Source organism: Sitophilus oryzae, unplaced genomic scaffold (genome assembly GCF_002938485.1).
Source record: "Sitophilus oryzae breed Bouriz unplaced genomic scaffold, Soryzae_2.0 scaffold_1977_pilon_pilon, whole genome shotgun sequence".
Taxonomy (NCBI): Eukaryota; Metazoa; Arthropoda; class Insecta; order Coleoptera; family Curculionidae; genus Sitophilus; species Sitophilus oryzae.
The window spans coordinates 847,354-871,198 of record NW_022146698.1 but is presented as its reverse complement, the minus strand read 5'-3'; the positions used below and the strand labels follow the sequence as shown (position 1 = coordinate 871,198).

The following is a 23,845-nucleotide window of genomic DNA, read 5'->3' as shown; positions in this document are numbered from 1 at the left end:
TCGGCACAACTGTCGGTACTGGGCTGAGGACAACCCCAGGGTTTTTTACGAGGTGCACACACAAAACCCTCAGAAATTGAACGTGTGGGCTGCTATTTTTAGAAATTCTATTGTGAGTCCTTTTTTTCTTCCTGGAAATCTAACAGGTGATATATACTTGGATTTACTGGAAAATACCATCGACCCAGCGGAACTAATATTTCTCAAAATGTGCGTATACTCTGTTTTTTTTCTCAGGTAAGATTTCGACAGACGATGACAGAAGAAAAGCAGATGACGTCCCATACCAATCTATTTAATTTTACTAAAAAAAGTTTCTAATTTTTAAGTTAACTATAGATGGGTTTAAATATAAATCCGTCATGCGTCGTGTCTTGTTGTTTTTAACCAGTTTTATTGGTTTATATCAAAAATGACAGATCGTATTTCAATTTTATTGGTTTGACGGAACGATGAACGACAAACGGACGCGGATGCGTATGAACTCGCCTTTAGATTTTTGACGCTTGTCAAAGTCTTATCAAATTATAGGCTATAATTTTGTGTCAGCTTTTATCAAATACCCTGCGTTATGGAAGATGATGCATTTTGATTCGTGTTATTACGTGTGTTTTGTGTCTTTTGTGTCTTTTGTGTCAAGTGGAGAGAAAAAATCGAGTGAAAATTAACTGTAGACCCAGAGTACAGTTTATGGTCAAAGGTTTATGGTTAATGCTCGCTGTCCAGGCAGAAAGTCTTATACAACACAATAAAGTTACCATCAGTAAAGTTCGTATACCATCTCGTCGTAGATACGTGCATCTCGAATATGGTAGAAGGACCATACTAAACACATACTAAAAACTGGAGTAGCTGTAAAATATCGACATCACACGATAGGTAAATAATGAATTTTAGTACTGCAGAAAAATAATGTCAAAAGGTACTGATTAAAAAAAATTAAGATTAAAGTTTTAATCAACCTTTAAGGTATAAAATTTGGTACCTAAGTGTTATTATTTAATAAAATAGTTTGTTTTATTTATGTTGTTTTATTTATTCCTCTGGAATATTACAAATTTGTATTTGTACATAAGTTATATTGATAAATATAATCATAAACGCGGGAAGTTTCATAAAGCTTGAAAGTAAGAAATAGTTCTTGTTTATATTTTTTGGTATATGGTGTCTTGTTTGTTTTGTATTAAAACATACCGTTTTTTATTAAATAAAATAACTCAATTACATTTTTTCAGTTTTATACAGTTTTTTTCACAATATTTTGAAGTAATCACTTGTCAGTCAAATTTTAAATATATTAATTTCTTCTATGCGTTCCAGTTGTACCAACTTATTTAATTGTAAAATAAAATAAACTACTTTGAAAATAAAAAGACAGACACATCTATCACTGTCAAGGATCTTCTCGTTGGACAGACTATAATTATTTAAACAATAACTTTCCCGTTCGGTGGATAGGACGAAGGGGTGCAATTGAGTAGCCTCCCCGGTCACCCGACTTGACTCCTTTAAACTTTTTTCTATGGGGACCCCTAAAAAAAAGTATATAGCACTCCACCCGCCTCATTAGAAGACCTGCGAAGACGAATTATTGATGTTTGTCGCGAAGTGACCCCGCAAGTTCTTCAGATTGTTCGAGAACGGTTTGAAAATAATTTGTATTACTGTATGGAGGTTGACGGGCAACATTTTCAGCATTTGCTTCATTAATAAGATAAGTTTTTTTTAATTAATTCAATTTATGCGTTTTTTGCAAAAAGTACTGTTCAAATTTCAGTCTTTCATATTTTCAAAATGACTCGACCGATGTTTAAAAACGAAGCGGGGATATACAGGGTGTTTCAAAATAAATGCGAAAAACTTCAGGGGGTGATTCCTTGTTCAAAATAAAGGGTAGTTTGCTTTATAAACGTTGGGTCAAAAGTCAACCATTAGGGAGATATCGCGGTACAAAGATGGCGGAAAAATAATGTTTTTATTTTTTATCTTGAAAACGAAAAGAGATAGACTAATGAAATTTTACAGAAGCATTAGTGTTATGAAAACACACTTTCTGGTATTTTTTCACTTTTTTAAAATGAGTGGAAGGGGTTGAAATAAACTACCCCTATCATTCTTGTTAATGAAATTTAAAGAAAAATCTTATCAAACACATGCAAAAGAAAAATAATTTTGATAGTTTAGTTTATTTAGAAACTTTTTATCTCTTGTGTTTTTTGATAAAACTCACACATTTGAAATTAAAAATAAAATGTAAAGCATTACATGCCAGGACAAAAACATTTTTAGATAAAGAATCTAGTGGGCAGCTGTAATTTTTTAGGAAAAAATCTAGTCGGCCGCTGTCACTTTAGGATGTTTCTAATATTGTTTTATTTGACATTACCCTACTGCAATACGTTATTATCTAGATTATTATTATTATCATTATTATCACTAGATTCTTAATCTAAAAATATTTTAATCCTGACATGTAATGTTTACATTTTATTTTTAATTTCAAATCGGTGAGTTTTATCAAAAAAATACAAGAGATAAAAAAGTTTCTAAACAAACTAAACTATCCAAATTAAATTTTTTGCATGTGTTTGATAAGATTTTTCGTTAAATTTCGTTAACTAGAATGATAGGGGTAGTTTATTTCAACCCCTTCCAGTCATTTTAAAAAAGTGAAAAAATTACCAGAAAGTGTGTTTTCATAACAGTAATGCTTCCATAAAATTTCATTAGTCTATCTCTTTTCGTTTTCAAGATAAAAAATAAGAACATTATTTTTCCGCCATCTTTGTACCGCGATATCTCCCTAATGGTTGACTTTTGACCCAACGTTTATGAAGCAAACTACCCTTTATTTTGAACAAGGAATCACCCCCTGAAGTTTTCCGCATTTGTTTTGAAACACCCTGTATATAGAATAGAAAGCTCTTTTCATTGCGACGCCACTTGACCCCCCTTACCATTTGAAAAAAGTTGGGGGATGACACCCCCGCTTAGAGGGCCGGAGATTGCAATCATTTTTGGGGCAAAAGTTGTCCCCCTCACAAACAAAATTGACGTGTTTTTGGATTTTTTGAAAAATAGAATACCCACCCTTGTGGAACGTTTTCGATGGGCCACCCTGTATAAGATTAATGTAAAATAATCGTTTGAATATGATTTTGTTGCAGACAGGGCCGGCGGAAGGCAAATATTGAGACCGGGCGAGTCACCTATGTGGCGCCCCCCCCCCCACCCAATAGTTATTATAATTCTCTTTTTTTCTCAATAATATCCTTTAACTACAACTAAGCATATTTATGCTACTTTAATAATAACTTTTCACTTAAAGATACTTCAAAACTCTACTCTTCTTTCATTCTTAGTCTGCGTTTGTTGTTTTTTGTATACCGGGTGCGTCTCGAAATTGCCTCAACCCCATAACTTTTTTATTTTTTTACATAAAAACGAGATTTGGTATGTTAGTATATGACATAAATTAGGAATGACTATTCAATTGTTTTTGGGGCCCTTCCTGTTTCATCGGAAATGACTAAAACTTTTGATTTTTAAATTGCACCTCGGTATATTTTTACTTCATTCGATAGAAAATGACACTCTGAGTAGAATGACATATCATATGTCAATTTTGACATTTTCATTCTAAAAAACATTATATTTTAAATTTCAATCTAGAGGATCGAGCCTTGGAAAAATACAGGGTGTCCCAGAAATAAGTGCAAATATTTTAACTGGTAGTATAGTTCAACTCCAGAAACACGCCTATGAGACTTTTTTCGAAAAAAAAATTTTGAAAATTCGAAATTTTTTGAAAATTTTTGGAAATTTTTTAGTTTTTAGTTAAAAAATATAATTTCTTGATAATATGGCAAAAGATCCAGTGGTTTTCAAAATTTTAGCAAAAAATATTTTTTTTTGGAAATTTTCGAAGTAAAATAACTCTTAACTTATCGAGATCTACCACCTCTTAAAATATTTGCACTTATTTCTGGGACACCCTGTATATAAGCTATAAATATATAGCTTTTTTTTGATAATAAGCATATCGAGATCCTCTTCAGCTTCTTGCGAAAGAATATTTACCTCATATAATTTTAGGATACATCAGCCATTAATAACAAATAAAAGGGTAGTAGAAAAAGTGCGATTTTGAGGAGTCAGTCTAAAACTGCCAATTTTGCTGGCTCTTGACCCAAAACAGTTTGTTTAGAGAAAATTTATAAAAACAAGAATTATAGAAAGAAAGGTTATTTACAAAAACTTGATAGCTTTTGAATTATAAGTAAAATACCACGAACAAATCAGATTTATATTTTTTTATTTTATTTTGTTTAAGATTTTTCCACGAAAATGAATTCGCAAATCCCAGTTTCAAATAGAGCACCCAAAAAAACATATAGAATGGAAGAAATTAAAACTATCCCAAAGCTTTCATGCAAAGGATTTTTTGAGCATAATTTCAGTAAACTAGAATAGGATACGTCTAAGATATAGTAGTGTTATAATGTTTAGTCAGATATTCTTCCCTATGTGGTTTGGTGTGTGGTAATAGGTAATATTTTAATGTGGAAATTGATAGTACCGATTAATTATTGATCTGGTCATTCGTTACTGTTTTTAAATATTTTAGTTGCCGTCATGGCGCCCCTCGTATATGGCGCCCCGGGCAGCCGCCCGGGTCGCCCGGCCCTTCCGCCGGCCCTGGTTGCAGAGCTTTGTTATTAAAGGTATATTTTGTGATGATTTGTTATCATGTACGATACTACCCGACTTTCCCCTACGTTTTATTGGATAGTGCATCTAACACAATTAACTCACATCCTGAAAAAAATGTCGGGATTCAGAAAAACCACTCATCAGTCAGAAATAAAAATCAGTTTTGAAATATATTTTTATTAAAAACACATATATTTATAAAACTAAGTACTGTAAATTATACATTTCTAAAGATTTTTTCTCTTCATTTCTTACTTATTATCCAGTCTTTAAGAATTTGATAAAATAATCATATAATATGTTTTAATTATATTATCATATGCAATATCACCAAATAGATCGTACGATCAAACGTTATATGACGACAGCAAACAAATATTGTGGCAAATTACGTTATATAATTAAAACTTACATTAAAATAATTTTAACTATTCAAGTCAAAGCTCGCTTGATCATAAAATATTTTGATCATAGGTATAGGTATTGAGATATCAGTTACTTAAAGATATATTTTAGTATATTTATATGTTACGGCTAAAGGAGGGCGCGCACTGCATCGGATCGGACCGACCAGCAAAAGCGACTGCGACCATCGTATATATAGACGGCGCCGGCGTCCACTAAAACATTTCGGCCTGTAGAGGCCAGATTCCTACCTCTACCTATCTACGATAGTCGAGTCACCGCCTTCGCCGTTTCTCGCCGGACTGGTACCGATTCAGTGCGCGTGCACCTTTAAACGGATACTTTTTTTAAGTAAATTTGTTTGCAAAATAGCTGGCTAGTTTATATATAACAAAGAGCAGTATATAGCAGAGAGTTTATATATAACAAACGCTGATATATACAGGGTTGTTCACCACATACGACACGGAGTATTGTAGCTAATCGATTAGATTTTTACAAATTGTAAGTTTTGGGTTCGTTGAAGGTCTATTAGAGCTACAATTTAAAAATATTTTTACAAGATACAGAGTTTCCCAAATAAGTAAAAAATATTATTCTTAAGAAAGTCCAGATTTAAATTGTCCTGAAGATGCAAATAAATTTTGCGAAACGTCGACAAATTTAAAACAAAGGACTTCTATTGATTTCTTACGATCCTAATCCAATTTAAAAAAAAAACACATTATATATTATTGGATCGACAACAATAAAAATTAAAAATATTATAGTTGTGTTTTTTTAAATGGACACCCTATTCTATTTTTGGATTCTACGATTGAAATAAAGGTAAATTTGATTAAAGTTCGTCACACTTAAACCTTACCATTTTTAAAATATTTTCAATTTTATGAAGTTGCAGTAAAAATTTTAAGGCTTCATTTCTCCAAAGGTATCAAAGTTTTAAAAGTCTAAATTATAAGAAAATGCATTTTCTACGAAAATTTGAAGAGATAAGTAAAAAATGGTATAATACAATTTGATAGACAATTACATTGTGCATCTGATTCACGTAAAATATATAGGGTGTTCCATTTAAATTAAACAAGTTATTGCCGTTTAAAGCTAGTAATTATTTAATACTAGTGTGTACCCGCGACTTCGTTCGCGTCGGATTAATCATTTGTAATGGTGATGATCAAGCAAAGCAAGAATTTCCATTAACATACAAACTAAGATAAAATTTTCTTACATTTATGTCAGCATGAGAAAAAACAATATGGCGATATTATTATATAACTTGGTATAATATTTGAGGGGTAGTTTCATCTCGTTGGAATTTGACTTTCGAAAATCCGTTTGCCAAAAATAAGCTTTTTACGTCAAGCAGTTTAAGCAGAATCGTGATTAATCAATTACCCAACTTTTTGAACACCCTGTATGATTTTTAAAAAATTTCAAAATATGTAAAAAACAAAATCAATTAGCGTGTCCAAGTGTTTTCCCGAAAGGCTCGCCGTATTTAAATAACATATATTGTAATATTTGTGGGTCGTTTTCATCCGCTTGGAATTTGAAATTCGAAAAACCCCTCCTTATCGAACCTCTACACCCCACAGTAAATCCGTTTGCCAAAAATCAGCTTTAAAAGTCAAACAGTTTAAGTAGAATCGTGATTACTCAATGGTCATATTTTATGAAACACCATGTATAAATTTTTAAAAAATCTTAAAATATGTAAAACAACGAAATAAAACGTGTTTAAGAGTTTTTCTTCGAAAAACTCACCAGTTTTTAAATAAAAAATATTCTAATATTTGAGGGGTGGTTTCACCCCCTTAGAATTCGAGTTTCGAAAAATCCCTTCTTATCGAACCTCTACACCCTAAAGTCAATCCGTTTTCCAAAAATCAGCTTTTTACGTCAAGCGCTTTAAGCAGGATCGTGATTAATCAATGACCAATTAATCAATTTTTCGAAACACCCTGTATACATTTTTAAAAAATCTTAAAATATGTAAAAGAAGAAAATAAAATATACGTGTTTAAGCGTTTTTTCGGAAACTTGACCGTTTTTTAAATAAAAAATATTCTAATATTTGAGGGGCGGTTTCACCCCCTTAGAATTCGAGTTTCGAAAAATCCCTTCTTATCGAACCTCTACACCCTAAAGTCAATCCGTTTTCCAAAAATCAGCTTTTTACGTCAAGCGCTTTAAGCAGGATCGTGATTAATCAATGACCAGATTTTTCGAAACACCCTGTATACATTTTTAAAAAATCTGAAAATATGTAAAAAAAGAAAATAAAATATACGTGTTTCAGCGTTTTTTCGGAAACTTGACCGTTTTTTAAATAAAAAATATTGTAATATCCCACCCCCCTTTTTACCCCCTTAGGGGATGAATTTTTAAAAATCCTTTCTTATCTTACGTAAACATCATAAAAGGAACCCCTGTGCAAAATTTCAGCTTTCTAGGGTCAAGGGTTTGGTCTGGGCGTTGATGAGTCAGTATCAGTCAGGACAGTCAGATTTATATATATAGATAAATTTTTGGACACTCTGTATAAGGTAGTAAAATTTTTATTATTGTAACACAATATCTGATCAATAAATAATTTTCAGTAAATACTTGGTATTAAAAACTTTGATACCCTTGGAGAAATGAAGCCTTAACATTTTTACTGCAATTTCATAAAATTGAAAATATTTCAAAAACGGTAAGGTTTAAGTGTGATAAACCTTAATCAAATTTACCTTTATTTCAATCGTAGAATCTAAAAATGGAATAATATACAGCGTGTTCCATTTAAAAAAATACAACTATAATATTTTTAACTTATTTGGGACACTCTGTATCTTGTAAAAATATTTTTAAATTGTAGCTCTAATAGTCCTTCAAGGAACCCAGAACTTGCAATTTGTAAAAATCTAATCGTTTAGCTACAATACTCCGTGTCGTATGTGGTGAACAACCCTGTATATATACAGGGTGTCCCAGAAATAAGTGCAAGTATTTTAACTGGTAGTATAATTCAAATCCAGAAACACGCCTATGAGGTTTTTTTCGAGAACAAATTTTTTTGAAAATTCGAAATTTTTTTAAATTTTTTTTTTTAATTTTTTTTATTTGGACACTCTGTATCTTGTAAAAATAATTTTAAGTTGTAGCTCTCATAGTCCTTCAAGGAACCCAGAACTTACAATTTGTAAAAATCTAATCGTTTAGCTACAATACTCCGTGTCGTGTGTGGTGAATAACCCTGTATATATACAGGGTGTCCCAGAAATAAGTGCAAGTATTTTAACTGGTAGTATAATTCAACCCCCAAAACACGCCTATGAGGTTTTTTTCCAGAACAAAATTTTTTGAAATTTTTTTTTGTTTTTTTTTAATTTTTATTTAAAAAACATAATTTCTTGATAAGATGGCGACATAGGTATTAGATTAAATTTAGAAGAAAGAATCTCCAGAAAAGATCCAGCGGTTTTTAAAATTTTAGCAAAAAATCATTTTTTTTGGAAATTTTCAAAGTAAAATAACTCCGTTATTTTGGACTTATTTGAAAAACGATAAAGAGAAAATATGTTTCTTTTATCAAGATCTGCCACCCTTAAAATACTTGCACTTATTTCTGGGACACCCTGTATATCAAAGAGCACAACCAACACCACAAACTGACACCTAACCAACAAAATAACAGCGCTGTTTGCAAAATAGCTGCAGTATCCATTTTAGCCGTAACATAGGTATATAAAAATGTATAAAAATATTTATATAAATAGAAACAAATAATAAGCCTATTTACGTTTCTTTTTATTGCAAATTTCAAAAGAATAAACATGGCTTGTTTTAAATACTTAATAAAAATAAGTATACAGGGCTGTTCACCACATACGACACGGAGTATTGTAGCTAAACGATTATATTTTTACAAATTTCAAGTTTTGGGTTCGATGAAGGACTATTAGAGGTACAATTTAAAAATAATTTGACAAGATACAAAGTGTCCCAAATAAGTAAAAAATATCAAAGTTGTATGTTTTTAAATGGAACACCCTGTATTATTACATTTTTAGTTTCTACGATTAAAATAAAGGTAAATTTGATTAAGGTTTATTATACTTAAACCTTACCGTTTTTGAAATATTTTCAATTTTGGGAAATTGCAGTAAAAAGTTTAAGGCTTCATTTCTCCAAGGGTATCAAAGTTTTTAATACTGAATATTTACTGAAGTTTATTTATTGATCAGTTATTGTGTTGCAATAATAAAAATAATACTACCTTATACAGTGTCTAAAAATTTATTTTAAATAATTTCTAGCTTTAAACGCCAATAACTTCTTTAATTTAAATGGAACGCCCTGTATATTTTAGGAGAATCAGATGCACAATTTAATTGTCTATCAAATTGTATTATACCATTTTTTACCTATCCCTTCAAGTTTTCGTAGAAAATGCATTTCCTTATAATTTAGACCCTATTTGTCAACATACCCATGGAATATTGACATTTTAGATTGTTTTTAAAGCAACAAATGTACAAAATGTACAGGCTAGTAATATTATCGTTTTTAGCAAAACGATAATATTACTAGCCCATTTGTATGCAAAAAGAAAACTATTTAAATCTTTATAAAAGAATGAATTAAAAAATTAAATGAATGAATTTTATACCATTAATTAAATATAACACCATTATTTCCGCCCATATACTAATTAATTACATACTTAATTGTGTTCGTTAATAAATTATTCTAAATAAATGTGGATTTGAGTCAGAAATCAATATAATAATAAGTTATCAAAATTAAAGTCTCTGTTGTTATAAATAAGTATTTATTAAAAAATGAAATATCATTTTTAAGGTGTTTCTTTTTATCACACTGTCTAATGCCCATACAAAATTCAACTTTTTAGTATTTGGAGCAATTATTATTAATCAACGCAAACAGTCAGTTAATGTAGTTTGAATACTGGAATCATATTAATTGGTCCCCTTTAACAAATATTTAAACAGTTTTTTTATTTTTTAATAAAATAAACAAATTATATCGACAATATTAGTATCTGTACTCTTTAAAAATTTGGTACATCTTTAAAAATAATCTAAAATGTCAATATTCCATGGGTATATTGATAAATAAGTTCTAAATTACAAGAAAATGCATTTTCTTCGGAAACTTAAAGAGATAGGTAAAAAATGGTATAATGTAATTTGATAGACAATTAAATTGTGCATCTGATTCTCGTAAAATATACAAGGTGTTCCGTTTAAATTAAACAAGTTATTGCCGTTTGAAGCTAATAATTATTTAAAATAAATTATTAGGAACTCTGTATAAGGTAGTATTATTTTTATTATTGCAACAAAATAACTGCTCAATAAATAAACTTCAGTAAATATTTAGTATTAAAAACTTTGATACCCTTGGAGAAATGAAGCTTTAAAAGTTTTACTGCAATTTCACAAAATTGAAAATATTTCAAAAACGGTAAGGTTTAAGTATAATAAACCTTAATCAAATTTACCTTTATTTTAATCGTAGAAACTAAAAATGTAATAATATACAGGGTGTTCCATTTAAAAACATACACCTTTGATATTTTTTACTTATTTGGGACACTCTGTATCTTGTCAAATTATTTTTAAATTGTACCTCTAATAGTCCTTCATCAAACCCAAAACTTACAATTTGTAAAAATCTCATCGTTTAGCTACAATACTCCGTGTCGTATGTGGTGAACAACCCTGTATACACACGACTCTCCAAGAGTGTTTTCTTAAACTGTTTTTCTTGATCTTTAGACACTTAAGAGTATTTCGGTAGTAAAGCATCGTCAATATTATCATTTACCTCATTCCCTATTTTGGGTTTCATTGTCTGCATTTCGACCGCATGTTTGTATTCCTCACCTTTCAAAAAGCTCTGGATTTCTTCCAGACTTTTGCCTTTTGTTTCTGGAACAACAAAAATTATAAATATCAAACCAAGTACTGAACATATTGTAAATCCGTAAAAGGCCATGTGTATTCCATAGTTGTCCATCATCACTTGTAGAAACTTGGAAGCGATCGTTGCGACGACACTGTAGTAGACATCAGCTAAACATAACGCGTACGCTTTAACACTAGTCGAGAACAACTCCCCTAACAGACAAATCGGTATACTTTGCATACCACAACTAAAGAAAATAACAAAAAGAATTAAGCCGGCAACTGGCACAAACTCGAAATCGGACAGATCTAACGTCGACTTATGTTGAAGGTAAAAGTAAGTAGCCTCGACCAATAAAGCAAATATGGAGCCAGACATGGAAATTATTAACAAGGGTTTTCTTCCTGCTTTATCAACGATCGAAGACGACAATATAGTCATGAGGAACATTACTGCAAAATATATAATGGATGCTTCTTTGGGCGACACTTCACTTCCCGCTTGTTTAAAAATTTCCTGAGCGTAAAAATTAATAGCCGTGGTTCCGCTGAACTGCTGAAAACCCCTTAGCCCCGCGACAATAATTACAGCTTTTCTATTACTGGGTACTGTAAACAGATCACAAAAACGGCCTCTAGCTTTTGAAGTTGTTTGAATAGACCTGTTGATTTTCTCAATTTCGGCATCTACGTCAGCGTTGGCTCTTAATCTTCGTAAACTTTCCTTGGCCTTTTCGGTTTTCTTTTTCATCAAATAGTAATAGGGACTCTCGGGCATCCAAATAAAAGTAAAGAATGCTATAACGCATAAGGATGAAGATATCAAAGCTGTTACTTTGATATTGAAATAGGAACCGATTATATTTATAAGTAAGTATCCTAGAATCCAAGAGATTGAGCAGCTAGAACCTAGAAAACCTCTAACACTGGGATCAGCGATTTCCCCGATGTACATTGGAATTGCGGTGAATGAGACTCCATCTGCCATTCCTGCTATAAATCTGAAATAAAAGCGACAATATATCTAAAAATATTTAATTAAGGCATCAAATAAATAAAAAAATACATGGAATTACAGCATACGCCACAGAACCTGTACAGTCATTCATGGGGAATCACAATCAAGGCCTGGGTTTATTTACTGTTACTCTCAAATCTATAAACTGATAACTGTATTTATTTAAACATATGTAATTATTAAATAAAAAAAATGGAAATATTTTTCCAAAAAAAATTTACGCCACCGACTTTTTTCTTTAATTAGCACACTTGTGTGGGTTTAATGTAGTAGTGGGAACTATCGAATGAATACTATTGAAACATTCGATAGTTGCAATTCATTCGAATAATTCGATAGCTAGTAAGAAAACATTCGTCGAAAACTATTCGAATAAAAATTATCGAATAGATGCGTCATCTGCCTTGAAATATAGTATTCTCTAGTAATTCGGCAGCAAAAACCATTCATTTATTCGTCAGGATCGATTTTAATAAAATATAAACTGGATTTTAGTTGTCGTCCGGCGACGTAGGTTTCTTTCCTAGAAACCCGATAGCGGTCGGTGGCAATGCTATGAAAGAAGCCGGCATCTTTGATTTTTTGCGGAGTCAAATAAAGATAAGGACACATTATTTTTTTTATTGAGGTGCTAGTATTTACACAGAAAATATATTATGAAGGGCGCTGTTGCCATATATTCGTATTAGTTGGTATTAGCAAAGAATATTATTCTTTAGCATTAGTTAGTTAGGGATAGTATGTCTATATGTTTTGCATTTTTTATTAATATTCTGTTGTTACACTGCAATAATACTTTTTATTTTGGATGTAGGAAAATGATTTTTAATGTTTTTAAGCAAAGACTGATTTAATAAATAATAATAACAGTAATAATTTGTTATACCTATTAACAACAAAATTTACAATCATTTAATAATATAAACATTTTTTTTAAGTAGTAGCAAAATATAAACAACAAATAGAAGTCAAAAGTATTTATATTAGATCCTATTTAAAAATAATATAGTCTCTAAATGTGGCAACGTGGGTTTATTAAATAATAATAATTACAGAACTAATTAGTTATATTAACAACAAATTTTAAAATCATGAAATATAAACATTTATTAATTTTCTAAGCATGCAGTGTAATGGAAGGAAAATATAAATAAAAAATTAGAAATCAAAATTATTTATATTACTTTTTATTACTTTATATTACTATTTCAAAATATTTACTTTTGCTGGCATTTACTTTAAAAAATAAATGAAATATTTCTTCGCAAAAAACTACATGTAAGAGAATTAGCATAAACAAAATACAAACATTGTTAACTTTTTTTTTTAAATTGGCACGTGTAAAACTTTCAATTTAATTTTCTCACCCCAAAATTTGAGTTCGATAACCATTTACTTAACCACATTACTTAAATATGTTTATTAAGTTCAACTAATTTATATTATTAAAACATCTAAAATACAAATATGTATTTTTAAAATTAATTGTAAGTTCATCTCATCTCTCTTAAAAATTGCTACTTCTCAAAATTTCCCATTAAAAAAATGCAATCTAACCTAACCATAATATACCATATAAAATTAAATAATTGAAAGATCGGGCTACGGAAAATCACACAAATTTTCGGAAAAATTTTTACCACTGCGCACACAATCGTCAACTAAAAAAACAACTATTTTAGTATTTTAAATATTTTAATAAACGCAAAAATACCATAGTATTTACAAGGCGAAGTTATAAAAATTTGGAAGAACTAATAATGCCACTGACGCACACAAAAATCAAACGAATACTATATTTCATTTATCAAAAGCATTCGATAGTCGTGGCGCAACGATAACCATTTAGTCGCACGGCGAGGTTGTCACATATGCTTTAGTATACAAATGAATGAATGATTTTATTCGAATAAAACCATTCGATAGTTGAAATCGTTCATTCAGCAACCATTCGATAGTCTAATTCATTCGATAGTTCCCATCGCTAGTTTAATGTCGATTAAAAGCTCTCTTGATGTTTTGTCGAATTCGATTTATTTGATGAGATTACCACAAGAGATGGCACATTTTGAAACACCCTTTATAGTTAATAATTAAGAACAAATCAAAAGCTAAAAACAATTAATAAGGGTTTGATCTATTTAAGTCTGTGGAGAAAATATAGAGCGTTGGCATTTTCTTCTCCTAATTGACAAGTTTTAACGTTTTTATTGTGTGAGCCAGAAAATCTATTAGAAAATTAAATAACTGTAATATTAAGTTCCTATGAAAAGCGTAAAGAATATAATTTTATTAAATTTTTAGTGAAATTTAAAATATATCATAATTTTTAAAACGAACATTGAATTTATTTTTTATGATACAATGCTAGTGATGAGCAAATGCAAGATCAAGACCAAGACTCGCTTGATCTTTGTCTTGATCTTGCAGTATAATAGTAGTGTTGGTCTTGGTCTTGCAGAGTGCAGTCTTGGTCTTGCTGCAAGACTCTTTCAAGTCTTGTACTTTTTAATTGATTTTTAGTAAAGGCACTTTAAATAAATAGAATTTTAAGCAATTAATGCAAATGAAACTTTATGAAGAAAGAAACAATATTTGACAGATGAAAATTTGTTTTGAAAAAAAATTGTGGTAGTTCGAATTTAAATCGAGAAACTTCAGCATATATTATTCTGAAAAGAAAGTTCGGTAAATGTATGTCTTAAAATGCGAATTTCGAAGATACAAGTAAAGTTTCATTTTTATTTCCATTTATTTTTCAAATAATTTCCGAACTAACGTGAATATTTGGATGGTTTCTGTTAAACCTTTGGCACAAAAAAAAAATCTAAATTTATTACTTTAGTCTAATAACTAAGTATCTCTATTGCCATCATATTGATTTTTTGTCAATTATTTCGATTCCAAATATCTTGAGAACTTTTACCAAGAGACCTTTTTTGCGTTGAAAACGACAGTATATTTTTTATCTTAGCAATGTAATAGAGGTATGGACGATAAGTTATTACTCTTCAAAACAGTTAAAAAACATGTAGCTGACACCCCCTAAAATGTGAGTCTTACTCCTACGAACATCAAAATCTAATTTGTCATGTAAAAGAATATCCAGATATCCATTACATCCAAATATCGGCGTTAGTTTGTAGAAAATATTTCGAAAAAAACTAAATAAAAATGAAACTTCTACACCCTGTATGAAACTAAGCCATTTCAAGACATAAACTTATCCAAAAATGTTTATTACCTATTTTCATCTAGAGAATATGCTTCCAAAGATTTTCGATTTCAATTCGACCACCCTGTATATTGAATCAGCATCACTTTTTCGTTTTTTTTTGCAAAAGTCGTGAAAACACGACACATTTACTATAAATTCAAACAATAATTTTGAGCATTTTTATATTATGTTTAATGTTTATTTGAATCTACGATTTGAATGGTTCAAAAAACATGAGCGATTTAACTAATACCGTTGATAGAAGAAATAAGGAGATGCGCAACCTTATGGGCAATTTCGTGGCACAAAACCTGTCCGAGATGTAGCTGGCGTTACCGTCAGCCTGTCCGAAAATTCCGAGGTTTAGTTTAGTTTTGCGCCACAGCGCAGCGCAGCGGATAAAGAATACTGTACCGTAGTTCTTGTTTTATATGCCGTGGTTCTGCTTTCAGTCAACAAAGTGAGTGGCTGCCGGAGATTAATCCGTAAATTTACGCATTTTATGTACAGTACGTTAATAATACGGATTTTCTATCATTAAACAATTTAATATAATATTATATGATTAAACAAAGAACATTATAGATTATAGATTTTAGATTCCGTAGTCCACTATAGTGAGATGTTTGGACTGCATCTCAATGTCTCCAAGACCAAACTATTGGTCTTTTCTAAGACTCCAATAAATGCACACCTGCGTGTCAAGGGACAAACAATCGAACAAGTGACCTCAATAAAGTATTTAGGAGCTAACATCAATAGTCGGAAGTTGCGAAAGGAAAAGAGTAGTTGCACTCTCGCAAATATTTTCTGCCAGTTTTTGCAAGCTGTCGAATATCGCCAGCTTGCAAAGCGTTTCAGTTGAATTCCGTCCGTCGAGCTGCGAGGTTCGAGCGTTGCATCCCAGCACAGAGACGGATTGACAAAAAATGAGTGCCTTACTGTGTGCTACTATTAATTGTAGTAATAATTCAAAAAATTGTTCTTTGAGTTTTTTTAGATTTCCATCGGATGTAAATCGGCAAGCTGATAGTAATTATCAATAAACATTTAATTATATTTGTTTATTTTAGAAGCTGAGATATTATGTAATTAATTAAATGTTATTATTTTTTTTAGCATGTGGGCAAATCTTAAAGTTTTTTTAGATATACAAGGTTGTCTCAAATATACGCATGAAAGCTATTCTTTAGTCAGGGGATTTACTTGTAGGCTGCATTCAATAATAATTTACGAGATAATTTATATAGATTGGTTTTTGAAACAATTTTTAGAGTAAATATTTTGTACATCTAAAGTCTCCTAAATTATTCATATTTCACACAAACATAATCTATTATAAATTGAGTGGACTGTATTTTTTTTATGTTTTTTTTTTATTTTATTTATTTTTTATTATAAGTGGTCGTAATATAACCAATATTCAAAATAAATACGAACCGCTCATTGAGTTTATATATTTGAGGGAAGATGCCACCTAGCTTTAAACCACCGTAAATATACAGGGGTGGCCGTGTGTTGCGAGAAGTCCAATATCGTCGTTTGTCGAAGATTGGCGAAAAAGTTTTTATTTACCATATGTTTCAAAGGTTTGCCAAGGTCGTATCCTATAATATTTTGTTATATACAAGTGCAAAAAGTTATGGTAAAGTTAATTTTGTTTTTGATTCATTTTACATCATAAGATATGCGTTACTATTAAAAGACATGTTTTACTGTTTGTGCTGAAGCAAATACAAGAACTATTAACGTCGCTGTCTTCCAGAATGAAATGAGCCGTCCGTCCCACCACCCCTCGCGACGGCCCTTGGTCCGTTATAGCGTACTACGTTTAGCTTGCGGTGTGTTTGAAGTCGGAATCAAGACGAAAGTGAACTTTCAGTGTTTTTCGGTGGTTTTTGTTTTTGTTTAACGTACTTTTGAATCTGCGAATTCAGTATGGTACGACAGTGTCAAGTGTGTGGAAAAATAAGCTCAAATTACCCGAATTTGTCTTTTCACAGGTGGGTATTGTTTTCGTCATTGTACATAGGCGTCCCACAAGGGAGCCTCTCACAATCAAAATAATTTCTAATTATATTTGTAATAATTAATCTATTAAAACAAGAACGTAGTAGCCAGTAATTGAATTATAATTCGTCCCAATGACTGTTGTAGATCATAACAAATTTGAATATAAACGTTGCATTTGAAATTTTATTATAAGCCAGAAAGTGACATTTTTTTCTTAAAATTGCGTCATTTCTGGTCATTATATACGATATTCTAAAGGAATTTTGCTCAACAAATAAACAAAGGTGTTACCCGACCTTTTTTACATTTTATTGCTTTATTATATCTGCCCCTTCGGCCTTGTTTAGACAAGTCTGTTGAACTTAATGCAGAGAATAAGCATATATGTAGGGGTTAGGCCTTAATAATTTTTTGCTTCTTGTATTTTGTTTATTTATACATACCCTACCAAGCCTTGAGCTCCATCTACGGTAACGTAGATGAAGCAAACGTAATTCATTATTATGCGACAGAAATCCCATACTGTAGCACACATGTTTGATACTTTTAATGAATCAATTTTCATTTTCTCATTAAATATTGATTTTATGTATAGGAAGTTATTAATAATACAAGATTAAACAACTATTACACAGTACTTGGCAGGAAGCTATCGATTGCGAACTAACTAAATCGTTACTAATTACTAATTTTGAAGTTCTTTTTAAGATCAAAAATGGTAAAACTAAAACCTAAACTATCATCTCAGATTAAACGGGAAGTTCTAAATAATGTTGTCTATTCTAAACAAGAAAAATTTATTAAAGTTTTATAACATCTCTAATTAAATTTGGACGAAAAGAATATTTCTGTTTGCTGTAGGTAATTTTCTCAGGGAAAATACGAAAATAAAAATGACTTTTTAAGCCAAAAAAAGTCAAAAGGACAAGTTATTCCAAAAAAGGACTGTACTTTTCAAAAAAGGACAAGTGGCAACTCTAGGTATTTCTGGAATGAAAATTTAATGGCAAATCTACAACTTTAGTTTGAAAATATGTTCCGGCCACCTATGTTTACAAAAATGTCTAAAATGTGTTTTACCATTGCCTCCATATTCTGAAAAAAAATTGAAAGAAATGTCACCAACCACAAACCTCATATAGAACTGTTTCGGAAGCCTGAGTCACCCTGTGAATATTCAAAAGTAACTGAAAGTTTATATAGAAGTAACTGAAAGTTTAAATTGAAAATCGACGTTGGAGCGATTTTCCAAAACCACCTACTAACGTTTCAACATAGGTATATGTGGGATATTAATTATATTATTATATTAGACCTTATAACAAAACTCATCTGACGAAAAAGTGTTAATATAGTATATCAATATGGAGTATAAATTTTACTAATTAATTTACTTTTACTTTACTAATTAAATGCTTTCCAAAAAACGATACGCCACTGGCCATTAGAACAATCGAAATGCTCCTAGTTGCCGGGGTCGGAAATTTTAGACTTCTCTGTCTCTTCTGTCCTTGTTTGATATATTGGAATGTTTGATACACTACCAACGAGTATTTATGAATGAGATGTTCGGTCTATCTTTATAATGTCTTTGAGCAAGATATGATTTTGGACTAGATAAATAGACTATGGATCCTTAGTCCAATTTAGATCTTATCAAAGTGATGTAAAGGTGAAAAAGTACGGAGTGAGAGCAGCTAAATTTTGAGTGGGATAGCCATTTAATGATGTTGATGGTTTTACTGCAATCTGTTTTTATATTGATTATGTGTTCGTTCCATGAGAGTCTGTAGTCAAAATAAAGTCCTAAAAATTTGACAGAAGATTTTGATGCAATGGGCAGGTTTGAGAGTGAGAGAGAGTTGATGTAACCTCGGGCAGTTGTGTTTTCTACAAAAGTGCACAGATGAGGATTTGGAAGGGGAGAAGGAGAAGCCGGAAGTGAGACACCATTTAGACAAGTTATTGAGGCATATCTGCAATTTCCTTTCAGAGACGTGAGGGGAATGAGAAGAATAATATATTACTATGTCGTCTGCATATAGTCGATGTTTTATTCCTGCTTGAAAGAGTTGAGTTACATTGTTAATGGCTATGTTAAAAAGGAGTGGACTCAACACAGAACCCTGAGGAACTCCGTTCTCTAAGATAAGTTCATCCGAGAAAGAATTATTTATTTTTACTCTAAAAGATCTATGTTAATGGAAATTAGAGATAAAATTTAGTGTATGACCTTTAATGCCCTAGTCATACAAAGTTTTAGTTATGTTATATTTCCATAAGGTATCAAAGGCATTTTTTAAATCGAAAAAAGCAGTTTTAGCAGAGGAAACCATCTGGTTTCCTCTGGAAAAAGAATCCCAGATATCCTCGCTGGGTCCTATTAAGTGATCGGTTGTAGATCTATGATGACGGAAGCCATACTGGTGTTTACTAATTAGAGATTTGCTTTCGATTAGCCAGGAAATTCTAACGTGGACAATACTTTCCATGATTTTGCAAAGATGGTTAGTGAGGGATATGGGACGGAAACTTGTGGCTTTTGTTTTACACATTTTAGTATGGCAACATTGTCGCTTTCAGATCTACACCCGCTACACCGTCTTATATGCCTTCGCTGGCCGAGTTAGAGAAAATAAGTGTTTTATGCGTTGACCGCAGAACGATTTGTGTCACCACCGTACAGCACTTGGGAGGTAAGAGGAAATCAAATGAGCCTTGTCACAAATTCGCCCATTAGGTTGCGTATCTTTCCAATTCTTTCAATCAACGCTAATACGGTAATATTCGGTATGTTCCGACAAAAAACATTTTATACTTGCTTTATGCCATATAAAACGCTAGTCTTGGTCTTGTTTTTTTGTGCAAGATCAAGACCATTATCGCTCATCATTATACAATGGTTTTGTTATACAATAGTAAGTATTAAAAATAAAGAACTACCTGGCTATATGAAGATAAATTACACTTGAAGCAAAGGCCACCATGATCCACGCTATAAAAAAAGGTATAGCTGTAAAAAGAATGGTCTTCTTTCTGCCGAAATAATCTACTATATATGCGGCAGTCACTGCTCCAATCACAGCACCCAATAATGGCATCACGGCCATTAGAGCTCCTTCACTATTTGTAATACTTAACGATGAATTTGTGTTATTGAGCAGTTGAGGAAGCGACGGTGAAGGCCAGCCATAATGCATACCATCTGTTACAAGAGCAAGATCTCCTAAAATTAAAAAGTCATTGTTTTCAAAGTTTTAAGTACAACATTTCTGTGATGTACTAGAATATAATAATACAGGGTGGCGCACCTCATTCGCCTCGGTTGATTATACGAAAACGGAAAGATGTAGAAACAAAATATTTTATGGATATATGTGGGAACGTAATGTGCCCAATTTAAAATTATTTTGAAATATATAGGGTGTTTCAGAACTAAGATCCATACCGAAGTTATATTTTTTCTTATGGAACACCCGGTATTTTATTTCATTTTTGGATTCTTGGGCCCAAAAAAGGCATTTATTCTAAGGGTTAAATATGTTTAAAATCTTTGGTTCTTGAGATATTTAATGATATTTAAATATGCATGCAACAATAGAATAGATTATTAACACCCTGTACATTACATTTTAGAATTAATTCTTATGCTAAGTTTAAAGGTAGAGAAATAAACTTTACTGAAAAATGTTATTGCTTCCTTAAATTTATACAGGCGTATCAAAAATTGCTGATCTATTTTAAGAATTTATTTTACATAAAAACCTCGTTATTTCAAATACAACACCCTGTATTTTTTTAAATAAATCGATGCAGATTCAAATGCTCTTTCAAACTATATTAGGGTTTCCTATACCTATCTAGCTCAGATTTTGAATAAAAAGCGATTTTTAAATAAAATTGTAAAAATATAAATAAATGAAAGTTAGTAAATATTTTTAAAGTTGACATTAGTTTATGGACATTATTATTTATAATTTATAACAGTTTACTTAAATTTACCTACAATAGTTTAATATAAGTAAGTATTCACTATATTATCAAGGAAAATATAGCAGTATCTGCTGGCGGAACGAATGGATGTTACTAGTGATTTTATTTTGTGAAGAAAATTGATTCTTGCCCTCAAGGGCTTATATAAATAGGAGTCTTCCTGATAAGCGTTCTTTTGAAAAACTACTTGTCCTATATTGCAGAGCTGGTAGTGTGGTTTATAAAAATTTATTAGGCAGAAACCTGTCATTGGAAATGAAGAAAATGAATTTGCCGTAATTGGCTCTTTTATAGAAAATCCATATATCTACAAGTCATTGTAAAATAAATCAAAGACTACTTCTTTGTTTTCCTTGGTAGAATAATAAATACATATTTCATAGATATTACTTATTAAACTATTGTAGGTAAATTAAATAAAAGTAAACTGCTATCAATTTAAATAATAAAGTCCATAAACTGATGTCGACTTTAAAAATAGTTACTAACTATCGCTAGAAAATTGCCATGGCGACACCAGCCACCTTGATTGCAATTTTATTTAAAAATCGCTTTTTATTCAAAATATGAGCTAGATAGGTTTAGGAAACCCTAATATAGTTTGAAAGACATTTGAATCTGCTTCGATTTATTTAAAAAAATACAGTGTGTTGTATTTAAAATAACAAAGTTTTCATGTAAAATAAATCCTTAAAATATATCAGCAATTTTTGATACCCCTGTATAAATTTAAGGAAGCAATAACATTTTTCAATAAAGTTTACTTCTCTACCTTTAAACTTAGCACAAGAATTAATTCTGAAATGTAATGTACAGGTTGTTAATAATCTATTCTATTGCAGCATGCAAATTTAAATATCTTTAAATATCTCAAAAACCAAAGATTTTAAACATATTTAACCCTTATAATAAATGTCTTTTTTTGGGGCCAAGGATCGAAAAATGAAATAAAATACCGGGTGTTCCATAAGAAAAAATATAACTTTGGTATGAATCTTAGTTCTGAGACACCCTGTATATTTCAAAATAATTTTAAATTGTGCACATTACCTCCCCACATATACCCATAAAATATTTTGTTTCTACATCTTTCCGTTTTCGTATAATCAACCGAGGCGAATGAGGTGCGCCACCCTGTATAGTCTGACCAACGACTCAGGGAAGATTTAGACAAATGACATCCAAAAAATGTCAGCAAATACGATTTGCTTGTGCATTAAAATGACAGATACAACTGTCACTGTCAGTGATCCTCTCGTTGGATAGACTATACTTCTGGAAAACACAGTAAATATACCGGATATTTGTCAAAAGTGACCCACCCTTATAACATTTTTATTTTTTCAGATAATAAAAGGAAATTTATAATGTTAGTATATGACATACATCAGGATTGATTGGCTTATTCGATTACTTTCGGTCACTTCGCTCGTGTTTCATCGGAAATAGCAATTTTTGATTTTCAAATGGTACTCTCGATATTTGATATTTTTTTACTTTATGTGATAGAACATTCTGAATAGAACGACATATCGTATGTCAACTTCTGACATTTTTAATTAAGAAAAAACATCAGATTGATATCCCATCTCATATTATCCATCGTCATTGTATTTATTTATGCTGTAAGTGTGTCTAAGTTTCTTTTATTTCCTTTTTCAAGTCATTATTTCATATCAACAGTAGTTTTTCAGACGTGTATTTCTAATAGAATTTATGACAATTTTTACAATAACTTAGCATTATAAATAGTACATTGCGGAAATTTTAATAATGGTGTTATTACTTTTAATGTAATCCAAAGATATTTTTGATAAAAATATTTTTTTATTGTGAATTTTGAGAAACATGGCTTTGCAAAACTTTGTTAAAAATTATACAATTTATTTGGGAATTTGGGAATTTATAGATAAACATGCAGAATGTGGGTATGGTAGGAGGTGGCAACGTTGCATTCTCTCCGACACTCTCTATGCTCGGTAAACGAATTTCCCGGGGAGTGAACAGTGGCACTCAAAAGTTTTTCAACATTTTCCGGAAAATGTCAAGAAAAATATAAAATTTTCAACATTTTTTTTTTCGCGAAAAAAACCTCATAGGCGTGTTTCTGGGGTTGAACTATACTACCAGTTAAAATATCTGCACTCATTTCTGGGACACCCTGTATATTCAAATAAAACTATATTAGTAATTTCATCTTTTGGAAACCCAAGGTATTATACCTTTTAAACTGTATAATTGCACACACTTATAATAACTTTATAGTTTAAACACCTCTTTTTACAGATTTATAACTTTTTTCACCCTTCTATTATCGATTATAATTACCACTTACCACGTCCGCACACCTACCGATAAATCGATGACTGTCAACTGCGGCAATACCACTCCGCTACGTGCTACGACAGGCGCCGTAGGTGTAGGGGGCGTAAAATATCGATAAAATGCATAATATGTACTATAAAGAATATCTATTTTTTTTTGTTTTTTTCTCATATTATACACTATTGTGAAATTAAAATATTCCTTTATTAAATTTGATTGATAAAAAGTGAGAGATAAACATTT

At 30.9% G+C, this 23,845-nt stretch overlaps 1 protein-coding gene across 1 annotated transcript in view; it reads right to left on the bottom strand.

Annotated features, from left to right (window-relative positions):
* Window positions 1–10,758: 10,758 nt before the first annotated feature.
* Window positions 10,759–23,845, bottom strand: part of LOC115883717 (facilitated trehalose transporter Tret1-like) — a 31,717-nt gene continuing 18,630 nt past the window's right edge. Inside the window, exons 2-3 of the mRNA XM_030902117.1 lie at window positions 20,228–20,510; window positions 10,759–12,037 (exon numbers count right to left, since the gene is read on the bottom strand). Coding sequence (XP_030757977.1) covers window positions 10,912–12,037; window positions 20,228–20,510 — 1,409 coding nt within the window. The 3' untranslated portion in view covers window positions 10,759–10,911. The remainder of the gene's footprint in view (window positions 12,038–20,227; window positions 20,511–23,845) is intronic.